General features: G+C 30.9%; 1 protein-coding gene across 1 annotated transcript in view; it reads left to right on the top strand.

The window, feature by feature from the left end:
- dpr18 (defective proboscis extension response 18) overlaps window positions 1-23,503 on the top strand; it is a 195,750-nt gene that overhangs the window by 102,865 nt on the left and 69,382 nt on the right. The window contains exon 3 of the mRNA XM_085946189.1: window positions 12,245-12,469. Coding sequence (XP_085802315.1) covers window positions 12,245-12,469 — 225 coding nt within the window. The remainder of the gene's footprint in view (window positions 1-12,244; window positions 12,470-23,503) is intronic.

The raw sequence follows: 23,503 nt of genomic DNA, 5'->3' as shown, positions 1-23,503 counted from the left end.
CACTAAAGGCAGGCTGTATCATAAAACTGTAAACTTCGATTATAGTGCTGGTTATCGTTCATACATCGAATACAACATGGTAAACTGTTCTAAAAAATCTTCATTTATTGCGTTAGTGCATTGCATTTGAAGCTAAGCAATAACTAGCACTACCATCGTATTTCAATATCACTGATGCTCCCGATCTGTGTACCATATATTTGCAGATATTTTTAAATGATTATGCTATCTGAGATAATATTACATATTCAATCATAAAAATGGATACCATTTATAAAATCAAAATAAAAGTTAAGCATAAATTTAACAACATTATTTCATGGTTGGCGTCAGGATTATTCCATATTTTTGTTTCTACGTCTTTGTGCTTAATTAGTAAAATAAAATATTTGTAACAACAATTTTGTACAATCCTGGCGCTATTTATGAATAAAAATTAACCTCGTGTTACGTTGAATTTAAAACATTTACCTCAGATAATATATAAAATGTAGTTATAAGAAAACACCAATAAGAATTATTATTTTATCCTTGAGTGAATACTATCAGAAACGGTATGTAGCCCAAAACAATCATCGTTGACATTAACAACCCCAAAGTATTAAGAAAATTAATTAGAACATTAAAGTTAAATGAAATAACTGACAAAGTGTTATTAATTGTATAATATTAGTATTGTGTTTATAATATATACAAATGTATATAATGTACAAACGGCGTGGTTGAGACAGTTCAATTTATTTTTACCACTCTATTATAAATACCCACTGAAAAATAATATTATAATGTAATATAATATCGCCAATAATATTATATGAACTTGAAATGTAGATTTTTGAAGTATTTCTTCCATAACCGATATATTTATTGCCTGAAGATTTCTTTTCAGTTATTATTGTGATATCTAAATTCAGCATAGGATATCAGATATAGAAGTATCAAGGTAGCATGATATGAAATAAAGAAAAAGGCACATAAAATGTAAATATAGAATAATAATTATAATTGAAACAACTGAATTGATTTCTCTGTCACTTCAACAAATAATTGGTTGCAATACCAATTTATTGTATTTTTATACTTATTTCATTTATTATACGAATCTTTTTTCACTCATTCGAAACGATACAATTTTCCATATTTTTTTTACATAATTTTCGAAAAACTAACGGATATTATTAGTGCATTTACCGTGTGATTTTTTTTAGTATTTCAACGTGTTTTAAATGGTTAATATGTACATCGTTCGCATGGTCATTATTCAGTTTCATTACTGCCAGCGTGGAGGCAACAAACATTTTTTGTGTAAAATGCTAATGGTACACGTCATTTCCAAAGCGAAAAATATTTTGGACCTTACTATTTAGATTTACTTGTAATTTGGCATCCCAATAAGGCAGCTGCTCAGGCCTTTCCGCTCTTTTAGTATGCTCTGTGCTTTCATTAGACCCTATTCACACAGAAACACGAAGACTTATCGCTGGTATTACTTGGTTATTGGTACAATCAGCAGCCTTGAGTATGTATAGGATAATAATTTCATATTTTTAAGAGAAATATTAATGTATTTCTAACATTAAAATATTTAGAATATAACAAAAATAATAACATAGTCTTATAAGTTTCGAATAACATAATAAATAAGTATTTATTTTAGCTATTAAGCATAAGTATTCAAAGAAATTTCACAAAAATTGGATATAATATCATACGTAGGTACATTGCTGAAACGACAAAATATCTGCAAACGATGGAAAACTTACAGAATATAATTTTTTCTTTGACTACCAATTCAAAAACACCAAAAGCATTTCTGATTAGATGTAATTTTGTATTATAGATTCTAAAAACTCATGAGTTAGCCTCATAGTGCAAAGTTTTCATACTATAATATCCTGATCGTTTATGACGCTAACTATTGAATATTGAAATACATAGCCCTTGTATTGTATATACCAGGATGTATATAATACTTACATTGATTAAATTAAAATTTTTTTATAGATTTCTTCTAAAAATCACCATAATTACTTATATAAATCATCATAATCATCAACTTGAGTCTATTCACTGCTGAATGAAGGCCTCTCTAAGCTGATTTCACTTATCTCTGTCTTGTGCTTTACGTTGCTACGTACTTCCGCAGAATTTAACCATTTCATCGATCCAGCGGCCTCCAGGTCTCTTGGGTACCACTGGATAACTAGATTTGTCCATCGATTTTCCCTTCTTCGAGTTATGTGTCCAGCCTATCTCCATTTTAGGTTAGCGATCTCTTTTTTCTGGATCTCTCTTTTACTTAGGATTCATGTTTTACAAGCATATTATGTGATTACGGGAAGTACACACTGGTTGATCACTTTGCGCTTTAGGCACAGAGGGAGGTCATTTTTGAAGACATTATTCAGGCAGCCAAAAGCACTCCAGCCCAGCTTTATTTTGCGAATGATTTCATCAAATATACATCATCATAGTTTTTACCTGTTCGAGCTGAGTACCATTTAAGAATATCTCTTTTTGGCCTGCAAAGCAGTTGAACATGACTTTCGTCTTTATTACATTTTATTTACAAGCCTACTTTGTTGCTTACTTCAGCAAGTTCTTGTATCCTACTTTGAAGGTTTTCCGAGTCTTGCGAGAAAATTACTATGTCATCGGCAAAGCGATGACTCGAGCTGACTCAGGTCAATGATTAAGCAAGTTGACTCAGGTATTCTCTATTTATAGTAATCCTTCTGTCATCACAGTCAAGTTGCTGCATAAGTGTTCAAGGGTAGCTGTAACTAGTTTAGGTGAGATTGTATCACAAGTGATACAATCTCACAAACGTGTATATACATCTTATTAAATAACCGATTTCTAATGGTTAATATGATACAGTTTTCCATAAGACTACAATATGTTCTAAGAGTGAGAAATATAAATGATGTAAACAATCTATTCTTTGCTTTCTGAAAAAGCTTCCTTGAATTTAATGCTGCACTCAAAATTGTTATTGTGGAAATGCCATACATAAAAAAGTGGCAAATCTTTCAAGCCCTTATATAAAAAACACGATCTGACTGGGGAAAGATAGCACTTGTCAGGTAGTCTTGACAGGTATAAATATTTTAGTGTATCTCGGGAGCTTTTTTGAAAAATTGTGTTCTATTTTTAAGTAATAGAGAATACATAAAAATATGTAGGTATCTAATATTCCATTACATCACTGTATGATAGATATTTCATAATTCTGACATAATTTAAATCTTTGTCGTATTATATTATATTCACCCTACTTAAATTGGAAGCTTTATAAACATGTTCGGTGACATTTTGGCTTTGTGTATTGATTATCTTTGAATAACAGTCGTTTTTTCGTGTGTATTTTATGTCTGACATTTAAATAACACCCTACATACGTATACGTGACTGAATTTAGTCTACTACGTGATATTTTTTTGAATAGTCATTCCAGAACTATTTACGGTATGAAGTTTCACCTGCAGCCATAATCTTGACATATTATGTATTCACATTAAGGTGATATGAAACACTTTTTCCAGTATTAATGAAATAATTTAAAATACAGATTATTTACACTAAAGCACTAGTAAATTAATATAATCGTCACTGTTCTGGCAGAAAACACTAATTGGAAAAAATGACACATTTAGTTAGTTATACCAAAATGTTCCTTATTTCAAACTTCACCGTCTGGAAACCTTCTTAATGAATAAACAGTCTTTATTTTAAAGTCAGCCTTTTTACGATTACTTATTAAACTCACCTGATAGACCATTTCAAACATTTTAACAACTTCAAAGTCAAATTACTCATAACATGTATTCTCCAGTTAGTGTGTTCTGCCAGAACAGAGACGAAATTAATTTAGCTCTAATATTTTTAGTAGGTTTGTAAATAAGGAAAAATGGAAAATCTTTAAGCTTTTGAGACATTGACATAGGTACTGTATAATACAAAGAATAGTCAATAATTTCATGTACCTATATATATATTCTGAAACCCGCTATTAGCAGTGAAAATAGCCTGAAAATCTAAATTAAAAATATATTATGCTAAGAAATAAATGTCGATTTGGTCTAATGAAGGTTTTAAGCTCCTACACTATCAACACTTCTAATTGCATTTTGTCATGTTTGACTCGGAAAACTGGTGCATGACCAAAAGCATGGAGAGAGTTTTGAATTCAATTGAATGAGGTATGCTGTGTGGTATCTTCGGATCCATCAATGAGACAAATAGGGGTAAAAATAAAGATACAATAACAAGTTGTACTCTTTTAAAGAGAGGCCACACATCAAACAGACTATCTTACTTGATCACATTAGATGGTTGGTCCATGTACACAGAATATACGAGTCACGCATTACAAATAAAATTACAGGTAGCTAAGACCTGGTCGATCTCATACAAAATTGAGGGATAGTACTGAGTAGGATTTAAAGATCTTGGTGCGTCTTGATATGGAGGAAAACATAATGTATTATGATTTTTGTGTACGCTTGTTATCGGGATCACCACATTCTTTTATTATATTTTCTCAATATACTTATTCTTTGTGATTGATCATGTTGGGTGACCTAAATGAAAAAAAATAAAAATAGAATATAAATTATCATTACATCGATTCTCGCCAGGTAGGAAACAGTTTATTCTCATAGAAAATTATTTGCATATAAAACAGACCTGCAAAGCTAACCAGCGTCACTTTTGTTGCATTCACTGGATGCATTAACAAAAATTTCTGTTTAAATTGAACATACCTGACTTGAAAATACTTCAGATACCAATTAAGCTACGAGCCTCGTACCTAATTGCGATAATTTAAACTAGTAGGTCCTACATGAAATGCTAATTGCGTTATTATTGACTATCAGTTTTTGAGTTTTTAAATCAACACATTTTGTATACAATATTGGACCTAATACATTAGGTGTAAAAATCATTTTCAATGTACATTTTTCAAATGTGGAAATATATTAATATATGCCTATTATAGAAAATATACGAATAAATATATAGTTTTTACCTATAATATAAATCACAAAATACACAGCTAGCATTTGATTTATCCGATCACATTATACAGTCGCGACAAGGGGCATTTTATCTGTCGGCGTTGTAAAATAAAAATTCAAACATATTATGTGCCCCGGTCCCGGGTGTTGGAAGATAAGCCCTTAAGCCTCCAAAAAATCACAAGCCCTCAAAAAGAGGGGCTTAAAGGGCTCACGTGTGGCGAATTGCTCTGAGTAAGATGTGTGCGGAATGGTAAAAAGAGCCTCTCAGGAGCTTGATCTGCTTTTATGGTAATAAAAGGAACTTTCTCATGACTTTTTTGGAGTTAGTAAATAAATAACAATGAATGTCTAAATTTATTTCAGTGACTATCATTAAACTCAAATTCATCCCGTCGATCCACTGCTATATGAAGACCTCTTCTTGCAATTTCTTCTATCCCTACTATTCTTCTTTTTACACTACAAAAGACATCAATATAGTAGTGTAGTAGTAGTTGTATTGAAATAAATAATAAGAAAAACATACATACTAATTGAAAAAATCATATAAGTATTGTACTATTATATGCATATTGTGAAATAACTAGGGATAAAATACAGAACTCCCAGTATGAAAATCCAGTGTCTTATGCAGTGAACTAAGCACGGTTCTTTTTCTTCTTTTGCCCTGTCACGCCCTTGTGTTGTGGCATAGGGAAAGCACATGTTTATGCCATTTCCCTTGGTCCATCGCCAATTCTCGCTCCTCCCGCTATGCCAGACTAACAAAGCGTAGATCACTTTTTACTATAAACCTTTGCCAGATGGCGCCAGTCTCACCGCGATTTACGCTCGTGTACAAAAAAGGGGTTCCACCCAGACAACGCGTTTCTGCGCTTTTCATTTGGCAGTGAACAAGCCAGATGATGTAATTCATTTTTGAATTGGCATAAAAAACAAACGCGAGTGTAGAATAAAGCTAGACAACTCAATTAACTGTGTAACTCGGTATCTATAAGATTTCTTATTTCAGGATAACTTGCAATATGTATTCTCGGAACTTTACAAGCTAGATGACGTAATTTATTTTGGGGTAGCTATAAAAACTGTTGCGTTCGAGCGCCAGGCGGTCGTAATTCGTTTTGAAATGGCTGTAAACGCCGCGATCTCTAAAGTCTAGAAATCGCCGACAATTGTCGCGCGACAGTCATCATGGCGCAAGTGCTTGTGGACGGCTCAATGAAGTCACATGAACCTGGAGAATGCGCAACTTATTACGCGTGAGTCAAAACTCACCATGTGGACAAAGCTATAGGGCACTGCAACGGAACTTGAGGCTGTGCCACAAGGATATAAAGTAGCGTAGAGTATAGGTTTTATAACTTAGCACTTTTTACTACACTGATACGCCTCTTTGCCTGATTAGCTTGCATAAAATTTGATCAAATTATATTCATTTGTATTTATATACTATATTAATAATTAAGTGAATAAGTATATAATACACGTAAAAAAATATTTTTAAAATTTAAATATTATTTACATCATTTTAAACCTAGAGCCGGAGTGCAAAGTTATAAAGCATATATTCTACGAAGGGTGATTAACGTAATCATTAAGATACGATTTACGTGGCTGGTGACATGACCCGGCTCACGGCTAGCTCAATAATGCTACCGGGCCGTCACTGAGGAGACTAGTGATGAACTAGGAGAGGTGGATCTCCTTTGTAGTATCACAACTTTTGAATTCCCGAATAAAACTCTCAGCTGGTGTGGTGCCGAATTTATCCAGGTTCTAGAGTTCACGGTCCACAATAAAGTTAACTGTCATTGTTCCCGTAATTAAATCTCATTAAAGTATCAGCAAACTATTTATTTGTTCACTATAGGATCTCTGTGAAATCTTTCACAAGTTCCCAAAAAGTCACACCTAATTCAGAGAATGTATACGCAGATATTCTTTGAATATTTTTATTTCACAAAATATTTTTTTTTTTGTAAGAAAAATTATAATTTATTCTTCGGTCACATAGTATCGGGTTTATAAAAGAATAAAATTTATTTTATTGTTGTTTATAACGTTTATTTATGTTCACAGTATGTTTACAAATATTTATTTGTGTTTACAAACTTGTTTACAAAAGGTTTGTTAATGTTTACAAATTTATTTACTAAAATTTGTTTTTATAATTATGTTTACTTAATAAAGTTTCAAAAGTTTATTTTAAAATTCCGAAATGATTTGTAAAATTTATTATTATAATCTGAATTTATTAATTTGTTTTTATAAAACAAATCCGATCACGTAATTTATCCCGATTACGTCACCTCGTACGATGCGTAATGAAAAAGTGATTACTCCGCGAGCTCGTCACTACCGGCAGATACGAGTTATTCGCGTTACTTTTTGCCCGTCGATGGGGACTTACTGTATGTAAAATTCACGAAAACCACTGAGAACCATGTCTCATATCCGCGGTAGGACTGCTGCTTTGTTGAAGATCGCTGGTGAAGAGTGTAGAAACTAATAATTTTACGGGAAAAGTGGTCGCCTTTTATACCCTTCGGATAGAGGTTTAACAGGAAACAGTCCGTAAGGGATAGCAGATGTATATCTTTCTCCCACGGGATGAATTTACGTATATCTCCCGTTCCTGGCAACTTTCTAATAGAGATATCTTCTAATTTAGTCGGGTTAAATTTACTCTACTTTATTTTCGCAAAATTAAGACTTAATAGGGGTGTTTTAAGCACCCTCTAGAACATGTCCCTTAAATGCGCAGTTGGGATGACGTAAGCAAAATAGTTGATTTTATATGATTTTTCGTGTTTAAACGAAGGGGAAAGTTTCTAGCTTTCCAACGAGGTATCGGAATAAGTATTCGGGTACTAAATAAGGGAATGGCAGTCTTTAAATTTAAAATGTCAAAATGAAAGGTTGACACCCACGTACTAGTCCTTTCCACCACTCTTGGCCTTTTTAGGCCAATAGGATTTTACTAAGTTTTAATAAAACTGTTTGAAGCCGCAGAAATTTTCTCATTCGATATCTACCTTTTGGGGCGAATATTATTACGAGAAAATACTATAATATTATACTTAACATTTCAACTTAAATATATAAATGCTTAATCCTAACAAGATGTTATACACGAACAGTTACTAACTTATTTAATCTTGTATAGTGACTTTTACATAGTAATCTGAACGTAACCTTGAATCTATTTTTGTCTCGCGACGTGAACCAGCTGGTCGGTACTTTTGACTGAAATAGATTTTCTTTAAAGTTCAAGGTTGAGCGATAATTCGTAATTTTAGTTGTAATATTTGATTCTTTTATTACTCAGGATGTGATTAAGATTTATTATTGTTTATGGGTAGAAACCCATCTATACCAGAATCTTAAGTTTTCCCAATTGTTACTTTTACAATATTCATTATAGCCAGCAAGTTATGGCATTAACAAAATTTATAATTATAATTACGCGTCTATAAATATAGTTACGCGTTTACAGTATTTTTATAACGGTAGTTAGCCTCTACCTTGTATTGATAAAATTAGTATAAAAATTCTTTATTCACAATTATACAATATATAAATTCATAAATATTCAATTTTCTTTTCCAATTTTCATACACTTCCATTATTGCTATAAAAGTTATTGAAGCATGTGCTTGCTAAATTTTACGTAAACAATCTCTTCCATAACTTATTTTCTAAGTTTAATGGAGATTTCCCGGAAATTTATATTAAAAAATACATCGCGCTAATATTAAACGACGTGACATTTCGAGGTCTGTGGTCACAGCGTTCCAATTACACTGGAGCACTCTTGATTTTCGGAGGCGAAAATTTTTTACGTAAAATTTTATTACATTTACAAAGAAAAGGTTAACAACATACATTTTACTTCCTAATACTAAACGATTACGCTAGTGGTTACCTGTTCATGGTCTTTTTGACCATTTCATTCTTGATTCTTCCATAGTTTAGAACCATGGGACTTATATATCCTGTCTGAACCGTGTCGTGAGGTTGTCGCATGGCTATTGAGAAGTAGAATTGACTACAAGGCTAGATTTGTATAGTTATGTCGTTAAACTATACTCTGCCACAAACACTAACTGAAGGTCGGCGTTTTTGTTCGTGTCACTGGGACATGTGTTCCTGATGCCGTCAGAGTGTGCGATACGCATGGTTGTCATGGTCAATAACACTCTTTTTTTTATTTTGTACTAAAATCAAACAAGTAGATAAGTCGCATCATACTCTAAACATTAATTTACTGCTGAATAATAAGCTTTCCTTTACCCCTCAAATTTCTTTGATAGTTAATTATTCGTCATTACCATGCTTCTACTAAACTTCAACATAATCCAATCAATACAGCAGATATTTCGGTGTTTTAATATCTCTTGTATACACTTGGATAATGATATTTGTCTAGAAATTAGCTTTTCATAACATTAAACGATGGACTATGAAAACACTGGAGTTATTTAATGTACATTATGTAATATATTCCCTCCTATATACTTACTAAAGTATACATTTATAATGAGAAATATTGTTTGCTATACTTTCACTCATTCGAAATAGATTAAAATAAAGAACATCGAATAAAATTTATTCCGTCACTCGATTCAAATCGTGATATGAATATATTATTATACCTATTACAGTTTTTTCCCGATAATATTATTTAGTATAGTTATCTTTATTGTCTTAAGGTAACCCTTAATTGCATAGTTTCTGCAATACACTGTCCTTTATATTTTGTTGTTTGAACGTAAATTTATTGAAAGTCTTACAGTTCTCTGCAGTGGACAAAACATGCTGACAAGATAGTTATAGTTTTAATATACAGGTACCATTGTTAATTTTTAATAAAAAGGAGATGGATTAGAAAAATAATGCATTTAAGGGTTAAAATGTTACCATATTTTGCGTGTCCTGCTTCTCGCAAAATTAGGTTAGACAATTTATTATTCTTTATTATGTGTACATAATGTAAAAAAAAAACCACTATGGCCGAGCCGCAGTGCGAAATCTCGATTTACGATTGATGTCCTAGCTATTGGATCTCCTATATAATATTTTAGTAACCTGTGTACGGTAAATATTTTTTTTTGAATATTTATTCTTTCCGTATTAAATAATATTTTTTTCTATTTTATACACTTTGAAATAATAATCATTTAATATAAATATTTTGCCGTAGGTACTATATATTATGAAGTACAGGCAATAACAGCTAGTAGTAAGATCAGAATGTAGAATTTCTTCACGGCCAATTCATTAAGGATTTTGGCATTTGGTTAGCAGAGGTTGGTTACCGTTAGATATTATCTGAAGAGATTGCCGAGAGATTATTTAAGGCTTTTTTGCTAGATATAACATATATAATATAATAATCAACCAACTATAATAATCAGGCTTAGGTACATCATTGCGAATTCTGAATGCAGTCTTAGTTATTGGTTATACCAACTTCAAATTATTACAATCAGCTGTTTTTAGCAAATGGTAAAAATATTGTAATAGTTTAATTATTAATACCTACGAACGAAATATTCCATCAAAATTTTTCTGCTCAGTTATCTATGAAAGATATTGATAGTAATCATAATAATAATATGATTTATAAAATGTCTTGTTGTATATACATAATAATATAGGTATATATACTATAATCTAGACAGGTTGGTCCCATTCTGCGTTCTATGAAACTCTGGAGTTAGACGAGAATTTGCAAACAATTTGACAAAATGAAAAAGGTTTTCACATTTTTGTGATGCGTTAAATAATTTTAAATTATTCAAATGTATACAAAACCTAGTTACTAATAAAATTATGAATCATTTAAATGTTTAGATGGTTAAGATATTTTTTATTTTGCGGCAGTTATTATTTAAGAATTAAAAAAATATAGTCATAACAATACATTACTTATATTATTGCGTTTTTGTAACCGATAAGCTAAAATTTCAAGATATTAAAAATATTATTTATTTTTTAACCTTGTCAAACATTATTATGTCAGCCAGGTAGCGGTTCCCCGAACATTGAAGTATTATATAAGGATTCCCAGTAACCAAAATAGATTGCGAACTACAATAGTATTAAGTCTAGACGAAAGTTTCCTAACCTTTTTGAGCCCTAGTACAGATTAGGGTAATTGCTATAGTTCACGAACAAAAAAAATCACCCATATTCAAAGGTTTTTTCAGTTTTCATTAAAAAAATACCCAAATAATCAGAAACGATCGATTTTTCCGCACCATCATATTTTTCAATACAGAATCCGAGTCGTTAAAAAAATATGATATCAAAAATGGTCTGGAACCTCAGAGTATTCATATAACAAGATTGTGTAATATTCAGCTATATGAAGTCGTGTTTCTTGCGTATAATGAACCTCAATTTTATTATTATTAACTTAACTATGAAACTATTATACCATCATGTTGCTTCTCAGTACGACTACCAAATTTAAACACTACATAGTTAGACACATTTTCTACAAAATTAAATAAAAACTACTTACTTTATATTAAACACAAAAAACAATCAATTTCAGCAATATGACTCCATTCATTCAAACCGATGTTTACCGACGACGTGTACAAAAAATATTTAATTCCGCTGTAGAAATTCTTCCTTTAACAGATATTGTGGAAAATACAATCGTGCCGAATGTTTTCTCACTCGCGCTTATGGTTCGTTTTTATTCAGGAATTGTCCGCTACGCAATTTTGATTCGCTATTCATAGATTAAGGTTGTACCTCAGTTGAGGCACGGTCTAAAAAGATCGTGGCTAGGCGATGCGTGGATTGCGGGTCGCGGGTGCAATGACGCATGCCAAACGAAATATAATTTGTCATATAAATTCAACATACGTCCATTTTATGTTCTGTTTATTGTTTTGTTAGTAACCATAATAATATATTCATTGATATGTTTTCTTTTTGAAGTAAATAGGTAACGTTTTTAGTCATCTTTACACGATTTAAGAATTAATACGCCCGTCGCCATCACAAAACAAAGTGACGTGTTTCCAGCTCGACTTTTTCTCTCAGAATGCGAGCGAGTACAAAATTTCGTCGCGCCTATAGTTAAAAATTATTTGCCGTTTCACTGATGTATCACCTTAAGAATCCCTGGTCTACAGTATCCTATTAGTATGATTATGTTGACTATGACAATATAGTAAAATAAATTACGTTTATTTTTTCAGGCACACTGACAACAGATGGCAGCGTCACCATCGAAGTGGAGCTGCCATCATCAAGAGCGAAAGAAGTTACTCCAACAAAAGATCCAAAGGAACTTGCAAGAGAAGCGGCTATTGAGCTGTCAAAGGAGTTCTTCAGGAATATCACAAAGCATTTCAGGGAGTCAATTGCGGCCAAAGATTTTTCGGTCTTCACTACGACAGTGGGGAACCTGGAAGAGAGAGATGGTAAGACTATAAATTATTATAATCGATTTTATTATCTACTTTTTTAGTCACTAATTGTTGGTTGAAAGCCTTTTGGTTTCTACGTTATTCGACATTTAACATCACTTGAAAAATAATTATTAAATAATAGTATGTAGGTACTTAGAAGTTTTATAAATTCAGCAGTTTGTATATAATAGATTATACCAACACTGTCTGGCCTGATATGACTATGATCGGTATTAGACTATATAAGAACTTTGACAAATATGCTATATACTCGTATCATAATTAATATTTATTATAGAAGCATTCTTGTATATAAAATACTGGGTGGCCGATTTTACTGCATAAATATTTTATAAAAGTTATGTTTAAAAAATGGACAACAAATATTTTATAATGAAATCCGGGTAACGATATTTTATTATTGCATTAATGATTTCATTCGCTTGAGTTTTTCAAAAATACTTTTTGTTTACTATGTCCAATCTTAAGTAGTAGGTTGTATTAAGAGATTTTTGTTTTTTTACGAGAAAGAAATGTTAACCACGTGCTCCGTTTCAAACACACATTGAAAAATAACATATGCATTTTACAGACCCAGAATTCGTAAGTGGGACTCTACGATATTCTTAGCCGACGTGGTAGCCGTTCTGCTATCATGGGCGTAAAATAGTATGGTTTTAATGCTACTAATCTCATTTTCATCAAGTATTTACAATTGTTGATTTTTTATACATTTTTGTCAACACACTATTTTATCCATAGACTGATCTATGATAAAATATAATGTCGGGATATTACTTTATGTAAAACATATTTTAAAAAGTATAGCCTATTGAACTCTATAAGATTTTATAAAACATTCTTCATTGAAGATATTTGATAGTCTAATACCGACTTAAAACAATCAATTACAACCTAAGCGGAACATGTAAATTTAGCATGGAGTGATTTAGTTTATTGTTAGTTTGTAATATTAATTAGTATTGTATTGAGTATAATAAAACGATTTCATGTTTCTGTTTTGATTTTTTAATCTATACATTGCTTTGTGAGTAATAGGGTTGTGTAATAAATAATTTCATTATACCAAACTATAATATACATCGGACTGAGAATTCAGCTCCCTAATACTTTATAATAATATATTCTTGGGTTGAGTTGCCTACGCCATTGGGTACGATTTATTAGTTTTGAATGAATAAAGTTCAAATTCATATTATAGTATGATCTTCGTACAAGTGGTAGATTATAATAGTTTTGGGTGATAAATGCGTAAAACGATAGATTAGAATTATATAATAGAGTCTATTTGGGAGAAATGTTAACTATAATATGAACTGATATTAAATTAAAAGAAAAAAATTCATAAAAACGTCATGAAAAATGAAGTAGAATCGTTTTTGTTTTAAATATAATGACACCCGAATCAATAATTTTAAGTTCTTTTTACAATATAAAATTTATACGGTGGTTTATGATACATAAAGTAGGTAGGTAACAAATATATTTTTTCAATTAAATTATTTTAACACTCCTTGATAATGTCACAAGGATGACTGACGGATCTACAGCAAACAGAGGTCACGAGCCCCATCCACCAATAAAAAAAGGACAGTAGAGAGAATAGAAAAAAAGATACAATCAACTACGGCCAGCGTAGACAAGCCGTTTGACAAAATTGACAAAATAGAGTTTACAAAAACCATGACACTGCCATATTACAAATTTTCGATGTAGTACTAACCAATATTAAGTACCTAATATTACACATTAAAGTTTTCTTGTACGAATTATAAATTTTCAGGTGAACTGTAATTTAAATTAAAAAAGACTTATTGATCCGTTTCCTAATAAAAACCTTGTTTATATTATTTTATAATATCTGTATCTAAGAGCTAGTGAATTATAAAAATTAGGACTTTTTACAAGTTGTAATTACAGATTTTTAAGCCGCATGATATCTTATAATATAGACTTGCTGGTTATCGGATCGAACATTTTTAGGTTTTTGTTTTTAATAGACTCAAAGAATGGATTGGTATTGTAAGATCCTCTTACATTTTAGGTAGGTACCAATTAGTTTTTTCTCTTTAACCGCATGTGACGTAGTTACGACATCCGTCATGCAGTTTTAAAATATCATTTATTAAAAGTATGTCGTATTTTCACAAAATTGTGCATATAATTCAATTTTGGGAAGTTCAAATAACGCATTCTATGAAACATATAAGTTGCTGATATATATTTTTGAAATATTTTATGTACCTAACCTGTTAGTAAAAAATCTAATTAGTGAAAACCAGGGAACTCAGAAATAATGGGAACTGAAATACCCAACGGGTAAGGCGATAGCAGGTAACCGTCTCGAGTAAGGAAGAATCCGGGTTAAACTTACACACGTGTCAAGAATACGTTGTACGTCTAATACTGAAAACTGCCCTCGGTTTATTTATGCATTTACGCTCATTTAATGTTTGTGTATTACACACACTGTTGCACGTGCATAAAGAGTGCTTCATTTTCGTAAAACACTCACACATTCAAAAACCCTGCTTCAACGTGCGGCGTATTGAATATAGCCAATCGGAATTCTATTTATTATCTGTTCTGTGGTAAAAACCCTATCTTATTAATAACAATACACTCCATAGCTTATTATAATAAATCGACAAAACCTAATAATAGATCATTATTCTTTATTCTTAAAATACTACATTCAAGAGGTGTTAATCTTCAATTCTAAGAAAAATAATTAATGGGGTTAACTAATGAGATATCAGTTTTTAATAATTACATGGTACCTACTTTTTTATAACATTATTTTCATTAGTTAACTCCATTAATTATTTTTCTTGGAATTGTCTACTTACACATCTTGAATGTAGTATTTTTATTGTTCATAAAGAATAATGATCTATTATTACGTTTTGACGATTTATTATAAAATGCTATCAGTATATTGTTATTAATAAGATAGGGTTTTTACTAACTAGTTTTTTTACTGACACTTCAACTACCTACTTTATTGTATTGATTTATTATATAAGTTAGAGTAAAGAGAGTTTGTTGTCAGTGTATGTTTACCTTTGGTGAGTGTACACGGCGCCTGAAGATGCCGGAAGGCGAAACCCGGTTCGCAAAAAACGACTTAAATGGAATACTACAGAGTTGGAATCCATTAGAATTTAAAATATTGTAAATAATACAATAATTATTAATTAATGTATGTCAGTATTGCGTATGTAGTATGCAAAATTATAATATGCGATAATGAGATATTATGCTTGGAGGCATATAAAATCAATTCGTGTTTTATTTAGGTGTTACCTCTAAGAATTTATCAAATATATTTCAGAGTTAGAATGTAACAATGAAAGCAAGCATTGTGTGCGTAGTGGTTTCTTTTGATATTCAAAGTATGTTGTTTTGAAATCAAAGATGTATGTTGATAATACTTTGGTACTTGGTAGATAGGAATTCAAAAGCTTCTTGCGCAAAGCGTTTTCAAGAATTCCAACAATTCAATAATAAAATTAATAATATCAATTATTTTTTTTAAATAACATTATTAATGTAGATATTTTTATTTAATGAAATTGTTTGTGCATTTAGTTTTCCCAGGATATTAACTACAAAAAACACATCATTATCATCAAAACCTAGTTTATGAACTACTATTCAGTACCAAAATAGACAGAGATCCACCACACTGTACCATCGTCATTTTTTTAACTTGAACTAACGTGTTATATTTGGCCAAGAACACTGAGAACAAGATACATTATTAAACAACAACTCTTGCCTTTTAGCATCATAAATAAATACTTAATTTCCCATTCAACGTGAAAATTCAATGTTCTCGTCTTGTTTTGGACATGTGACGATCAACAATCCGAGGCCTTGTCAGCGTGATTGTAACAACCCGATAATCAGCAAGTCACCTCATCTACGGTCAGCACATTCTGCAGGTGTGACATACTTTGATGAGGATCGACAATTCCAGACCTGGTCAGCAAAATTCCACGAAGTTGCAATCATGACACGGTCAGCATATTACCCAATTGTGATCTATATCGATAATAGCATATTGAATATTTATTTCAATAAATAGCGAGTCACATTTTGAAGGGATATAAATCAGTAATCGTAGTTGTGCTACCGTAACAGAACACATTAGACAAGGCATCACGCACCGCGTATTACATTATACTCTATAATCTAGCACCGTAAATTAAACTCTCTCCGCAACTCATATGAGCAACCTCCATCAGCATTTTATCACGAACATCATCACTACCAAAAATATTTTCCGAATTATTATCCAATTGTGCAAAAAGTCTATTACGCGACGGTTAGAGAAAACTATGATTGGGTTTAAGCTTTGAGATAACGTTTTAAACGAATCTACCACTTTTGAATGCACACGTGCGCGATATCTGAATTTTATGTGAGCAGCATAATATTTAATCTCCATACTCGGGGTAAAACAATCTGTTATCAACGTTGATTTGTACACGTGCGCGCTCTTGGATATCTGCACCCTCTTTAGCCTTTGACCCGAGCCAAGAAATCTATTAACTGTTATCAATGTTATTTTGTATTATTACGAACTCGTGCTCAATATGGAGTCCACACCCTTAGATTTTGATCCAGGCCAAAAAAAACTCATTAAGCTTTATTAATGTTATTTTTTGTTGCTGTAAGCAGATGCACTTATGGACACCAGCAGATCAAATTGGACATTAATTTAAGTCAAAAAACCCATTAAAATAAATTGTATAAAACACCAAGAAATGTTATTCCCGTTGTCTTTTGTCTCCAAGCCATTGTACAGTACGTAAGCTTTGTCTGTTAAACATTATGTACTGCAATTACGACTAAAATAAATAGTAACGTTTTACTTTACGTAAAACTATATTACTTTCCTGTGTTCATAATCAATTATCAACGCCCAAACCACTCCAGCATCTTAGAAGGTAACTCACCTGACAAATTATCTTCAAAGACATACGGTCTTTAAACGTACAACTGTGAAGAATTACATCAAGGAGTTTCACAGAGTGTCCCAATTCTGGTAAGAAACTTAAGGAAGGTTAACACCATCAAACCATACAGGATACCTGCCAGCCCAAATCACCTGTTTCATTAAAGCACTCATCGGAAGGACATAACAGACCTATTGATTTATTTTAATAGATTACCGAAGATTTGAACAAGACATTATTAAATTTACAGAATATTGGAGAAAATAAAATAGATTAATAAATTATTGATATCGATTTGCTCACCATAGTCACCTGTACATTGTTTTGTCTTAGTTTAATCCTCAACAACTAAATTATTTATTCCTTCTCTTATTTCATAAGTACTCCAGTCTCAAGACTATGTATAACAATTATTACTTTAATATATTAAAAATAACTACCTTGTGTACATTTAATTAATCTTGAACAGTTAATTTATTTGAAATCTGGTAGGTACTCGTATTTTAATTATTAATTGCATACTATCGGTAAAAACCTTGTATACATTAAGACAAGTTTCATTTTCCCTGTAGTACAAAAAAAAATGAATGTCTTTTCGTCTATATCGTTTCGGGCATCTCTTTTTGTAGATACACCTTCTTGCATTATTTAATCCCATTGAAGTCCTTTTTTTTCCTTTTTGTAATGAAATAAAAAGCATTAGATACATTTTTTCCCTCAATTACATTAAAAGGTTTCTGTCGTTAGCATGGACCTCGAAAAACATTAAATAAATGACGGCTTATATTTTGTTAAATATCCAAAACATTTTTGGTATCATTCTGAACTAGGGTCACCCAAATTCATTATCAATATTCAACATTATAATGATCGTTTGTATACAACATTTTCAAGCAGACTGACAACGGATTAAGAGCACTTTGCTTAGTAGATTGATTAGAATTTGCTTTTACCAAATTGGCTTTCGGATAATTATATTTCATTAATAGATATGTTTATAGCCTAAATAACCGATTAAAATTACAATGTAGATACTTAATTATTGTTAAACACGATAGTTATGTTTTATGACAATGTAGGTATTTACACAATATAATCCCTTGTTCAGTTTTTCATATAGTTAAAATAAAAGTGTAAATATTATTTCTACTATATACGTAGTTCATTGCAATCACAAATTGCTTTAAATACGATGATTGTTGGTTGCAATGTAGGTTATTTTGTGTATTTTGTTGTTAAATTAGGTTATTTTTAAGGTAGTTTTTGTCTATCAAATCGAGCTCTTTCTAATTATATAATTGAATCATACCCAAATAAAAATTATATTTAAAGTAAATAATATTCATCGATTGATCCCGATATTATACAATTATTTGACCAATATAAATAATATTATGTAAGTATTGATACTAATAATTTACTTAAATTTTAACTGTTAAACCATACATACTTACCTACTTACAATACATACCTACCTAATAACCTACCTACTTACTTACGTATAAAAATTGCATATGATATTGTGATTACTGGTAAAAACTATTGAAGAGGGGTTTGAGTAGGAAAAATTACTTCATAAAACCAACTAACAACAAAATTTAACTATTCTTTTGAAATTGACCATTATCAACTTTTTAATGAATGGTGAAGGGAAATGTTCAAAAGAATGTATAATATAAAGTTATAACTTTACTACAAAAATACAGAAACTTGTGTTACACATAATAATTTATGGATTACTTCTTTACTGTTAGTTAAGTTAAGTAAAAAATGATGTAATTCAATATTGGGAGATATAATTTTTTTATTAGATTGTAAAATTAAAACGACTTTTTTAATGTATTTTTTTGTTGAACTCGTATTGAAAATATATTATTGATTAAACTATTATGTAGTATTTAATTCAATGACAAACATAATAATACTTATATATAAAAATACGTCAATAATGTATAAATGATACATATTATTATATTATCTAATATTTATATGAAAATCAGAATACAGATTTCTTAAATGATATTATTTTTGAATTTTCCTTTTTACTTTCATTTAATTACATGCAAATAATTAATGATAATAAAAATTATAATCGATGTATCTAGACTAAGCTGAATTAAAAAAGTTGTAGAAGTAAATTAATATTATATAAGTATTATTAAATTAAATAAATTGTATCGTAATTTATAGGTTAGTCATATTATAATATAACATATCAAAATTTAATTTTTATAAATCAATAATCTCCCAATATTCGATTTATTGATTACGATCTGTGGAATGAATTATTATATTATATTCTACGTAGTAATTTCCAATATAAAATTTTGTTATGATTCAATTTTGGCAACCCTATTGTATAATATCCAATATGAACCGGATATAAATTATTCCACCAATACATACAGTTAAGTTTTTGTCGGATTACGCACCAAACGATTTTATTTACGATTTTAATATCACGCCCTTAAACATTTTTACGTAAAAGCTTTTGCCTCAATTTATTTTCACCATTAAAAGATTGACTTTTAAATCAGGCGGTAATGTATTATTTTTTTTATGAATGCATTTACGAATACAAAAGCGTAATTTAATTATTTAAAGTACTGTTATGTAAAGTAACGTAAATCACGTAAAGTCAAAAATAATATTTAATTATTAAGGGGGGACATGCTCAGCGTAGGTCAAAATGGAGCTTTTGTTCTATTTTCAAAGCGTGATCCTGGACATACCTTAGACGTTGTAGATAATCTATTTATATAATTTTGTAACCTTATTATCTTTTAAATTAATTTAAACATTTGATGACTGCATAAAGTACTTTTATGACATAAAATAGTATTCTTTTAAACCTCTCGCTCTAAATTTTTAGAATATAGTCATATTTCAGTACATAAATGTGCAGTGATGTTAAGATTTTTAACGTTTATTAATTTTTAAACGCTTTTACAAAACCATCAGTATAATTTATGTCGACATTATTAAAGTGAAATATTTACGATACAAAATTATATTGATAATCTCTGTGATCCCAAATTTGACAAGAATTAGGCATTTTATTATATATAAATGGGCAAGATTAACACATTAATTGACTAGATTAACACAAATTGACAAACTATAATTGAAGTAGGGAGTAAAATGATGTTTACGCGCATGTTTGAACATGTACCTAACCGAAAAAAAAGATTAGATAAAAAATAGAAAAAAAGCTCAATTTTGACCCAAACAAACAAACCATAACCATCGCAATGGCCACTATTTTTAATATATTAAAAAAATAAGACACTTTCTGCCGGTAATTTTTCCTATATTCACTAATTCAACCATACTAAACCTATTCGCAACGGAATCGCTACAATAATTTTAATTGCATCGCTCTATACTAGTTCTGACTCTTAAGGCAATACTTCAGTTGAGGTATGGTCTAAAAAAATCATGGCTAGGCGATGCGCGGATTGTACAAATGACGCGTGCTGAACGAAATATAATTTGTCATAAAAAGTCAACATGCGTCCATTTCATGTTATATTTATTGTTCTATTACTAATAATAATAATATATTCATTGACATGTATTCTTTTTCAAGTAAATGGGTCACATTTTTAGTCATCTTTACACGATTTAAGAATAAATACCCCCGTTGCCATCACGAAATGAATTGACGTGGTCACAGCTTGACGTTTGCTCTCCGATTGCCAGCGAGTCCAAAATTTCATCGCACCTATAGTTGAAAATTATTTGCCGTTTCACTGAAGTACTGTCTTAAGATAGAACCTTTTAAAACGTGGCTTTAAATAAATATGCTATGTATCATATGGATGAATAGGCCCGTAAGGTCTTATAAACATAAAACCATACAAAATATCATCACAATGGAGAGGCATATAAGATCAAATGTAATGCTACTCGAGGGTACTAGATAAGTTTAGTTTAGGGTATATGCGTACCCTTTTTTTGGCAAAAGTTTCTAAGAAAAAAATGTACGTGAAATATATTTCAAATAACAATAACAATTAAGCTCTCTAGATTAAAATATTTCAAGTTCTAAAACGTTATGGTCATTTTTTGAGGAAAAATACATTTCATTTCATTCAGTGTATTAATTATCCATAACAGTGCTTAATACGGGTGAATTAGATCAATGTTTCTCAACTGAAGGTCACTTAAGGTGATATAACAAATCAAGAGGGCAGGGCATAGGCTAAAAACAAAATTTAGGAGGCCCATAGAAAACTTTACTCTAGGACAGGGGTTCCCAACCCCGTGCCCGCGGGCACCATGGCGCCCACGGAACGATTCGTATGTGCCCGCCACTATTCGACAGAGACAGAATTTTTACGCTAGCCTGACACACGCAGAAAACCCAAAGTGAACGAACGCCACGAACTGAGCCGATGAACGCCGAAGCACGTGACAGTAGTCACGTGCTCGTACCGTCTCAATTGCTTCGGCGATCATCGGCTCAGTTCGGGTTTTCGACGTGTACAATGAGTGATGTGCAAATAGTTTCTAATATTCTCCGCCTGGAACCGCGTTGTTGTTATTGTGATTGCGATTGCTGCCCCGTTCGGGTTGCGGCAGTTAGCTAGAAGACATCTTCGTCTGACGAAACACAAATAAGAGGTTTGATATTCCTTCTATGAGTGGCCGAGTAAAAGACAACGAACCTATAATTTTAACACTGACTGGGAGGAATCATATTGTTTCTTTAATGTGAAAAATAAATGCGTCTGTTTGTTGTGTGGTAGTAGTATTGAAGTGCCGAAAAAACATAATATTGAACGACACTTTCAGACAAGTCATGCCACTTTTGATGTTTATTATTTATTAATAAATTATGAATATAAGAAAATAAATTATGGGAAAATGAAAAGTTATGGAAGGAGTTTGTAGATAAAAAATTGGTGGTGCCCGCCACCCTACTGATATTTAGAATGTGCTCTAGAGTACAAAAAGGTTGGGAACCCCTGCTTTAGAGTAATCACAAACAAAATGAAATAACACAATAATATAAACGAATGAAATGATCAAAATTATAAATATGACCCCATAAAAATATTATATTTAAATATTTCTCAACCATCATCAATAATAGAGGTTTAAAAGTTATTGAAGGGAAATATATTTTATTATTGGTGCGTTGATGCACTTGTGTAATTTTCTAGGTAATTCAACTCAGGTTTCAAATTTAATTATTATGTGATTAATGAATTAATAGCTCTTTAATCGGTTATATGCCTTTAGCGAGTTTTCTCGCTCTATGAGGTAATAATCAACAAACTGCACATAAAATTTTTACTAGTTATCTCCTCCTACTTTAAACTCAAATTATTAGCCACTTTCAATTGACTTGGATAAACTAAAAAAATAAACACAAAGTAACATTTATGTTTGAATAATTATGAAATAACCCCAAATACCTTTATTGCAACGATTTAAGTAAGAGGTTTTCTCTGCATTCGTAATGTTGAAAGACATAGAAAATATTAAATATCTATACAACGCTATAATTTTACATGATTTTAAAATAATTTAACTTTATTTACCGGTGAAACGAATTCTCGAAAACCGAAAATGCATACACTCTAGTGTTCGCCTATTGTTTTGATTAGCACGACATAATACTCATAATATATTTTACATTCATCATTATTCTACACGTTTGTAATAAATTAGTCCTGTTTATTAAACATAAAAAATGTAGTTAAATAATTGTATTGAAAATTTTCTGGACTGATAAAATTAATGGTATTTAAATTGTTACAACTTATCAATCACTAAATAGGGAGAGACGCAAAATACTCCCAGAAATTACTGTCCATTATACTTTCTAACCTCCTAAGTAAATTTTTTTCTTCCACTTCGAGCACTCTTAATATTAGAAAATGGGCTGTAAATCTTAAACAGCTTTCTTTTTTTTGTTATTTCGTTGTAAGTAGGGAAAATCGTAGGTATCTATTGATATATCTACGGATAAATCGAGATAGTTTTTCTTTTCTGTAAATACCATTCATTACGAAATGGGGTCCGATTTATCTACGGAAGCGAAATTTACAGG

This window comes from Rhyacophila brunnea, unplaced genomic scaffold (assembly GCF_057557595.1).
Source record: "Rhyacophila brunnea isolate RB1 unplaced genomic scaffold, BYU_Rbru_1.0 scaffold_19, whole genome shotgun sequence".
In the NCBI taxonomy this organism is placed as follows: Eukaryota; Metazoa; Arthropoda; class Insecta; order Trichoptera; family Rhyacophilidae; genus Rhyacophila; species Rhyacophila brunnea.
This window is presented reverse-complemented; position numbering and strand designations above follow the sequence as displayed.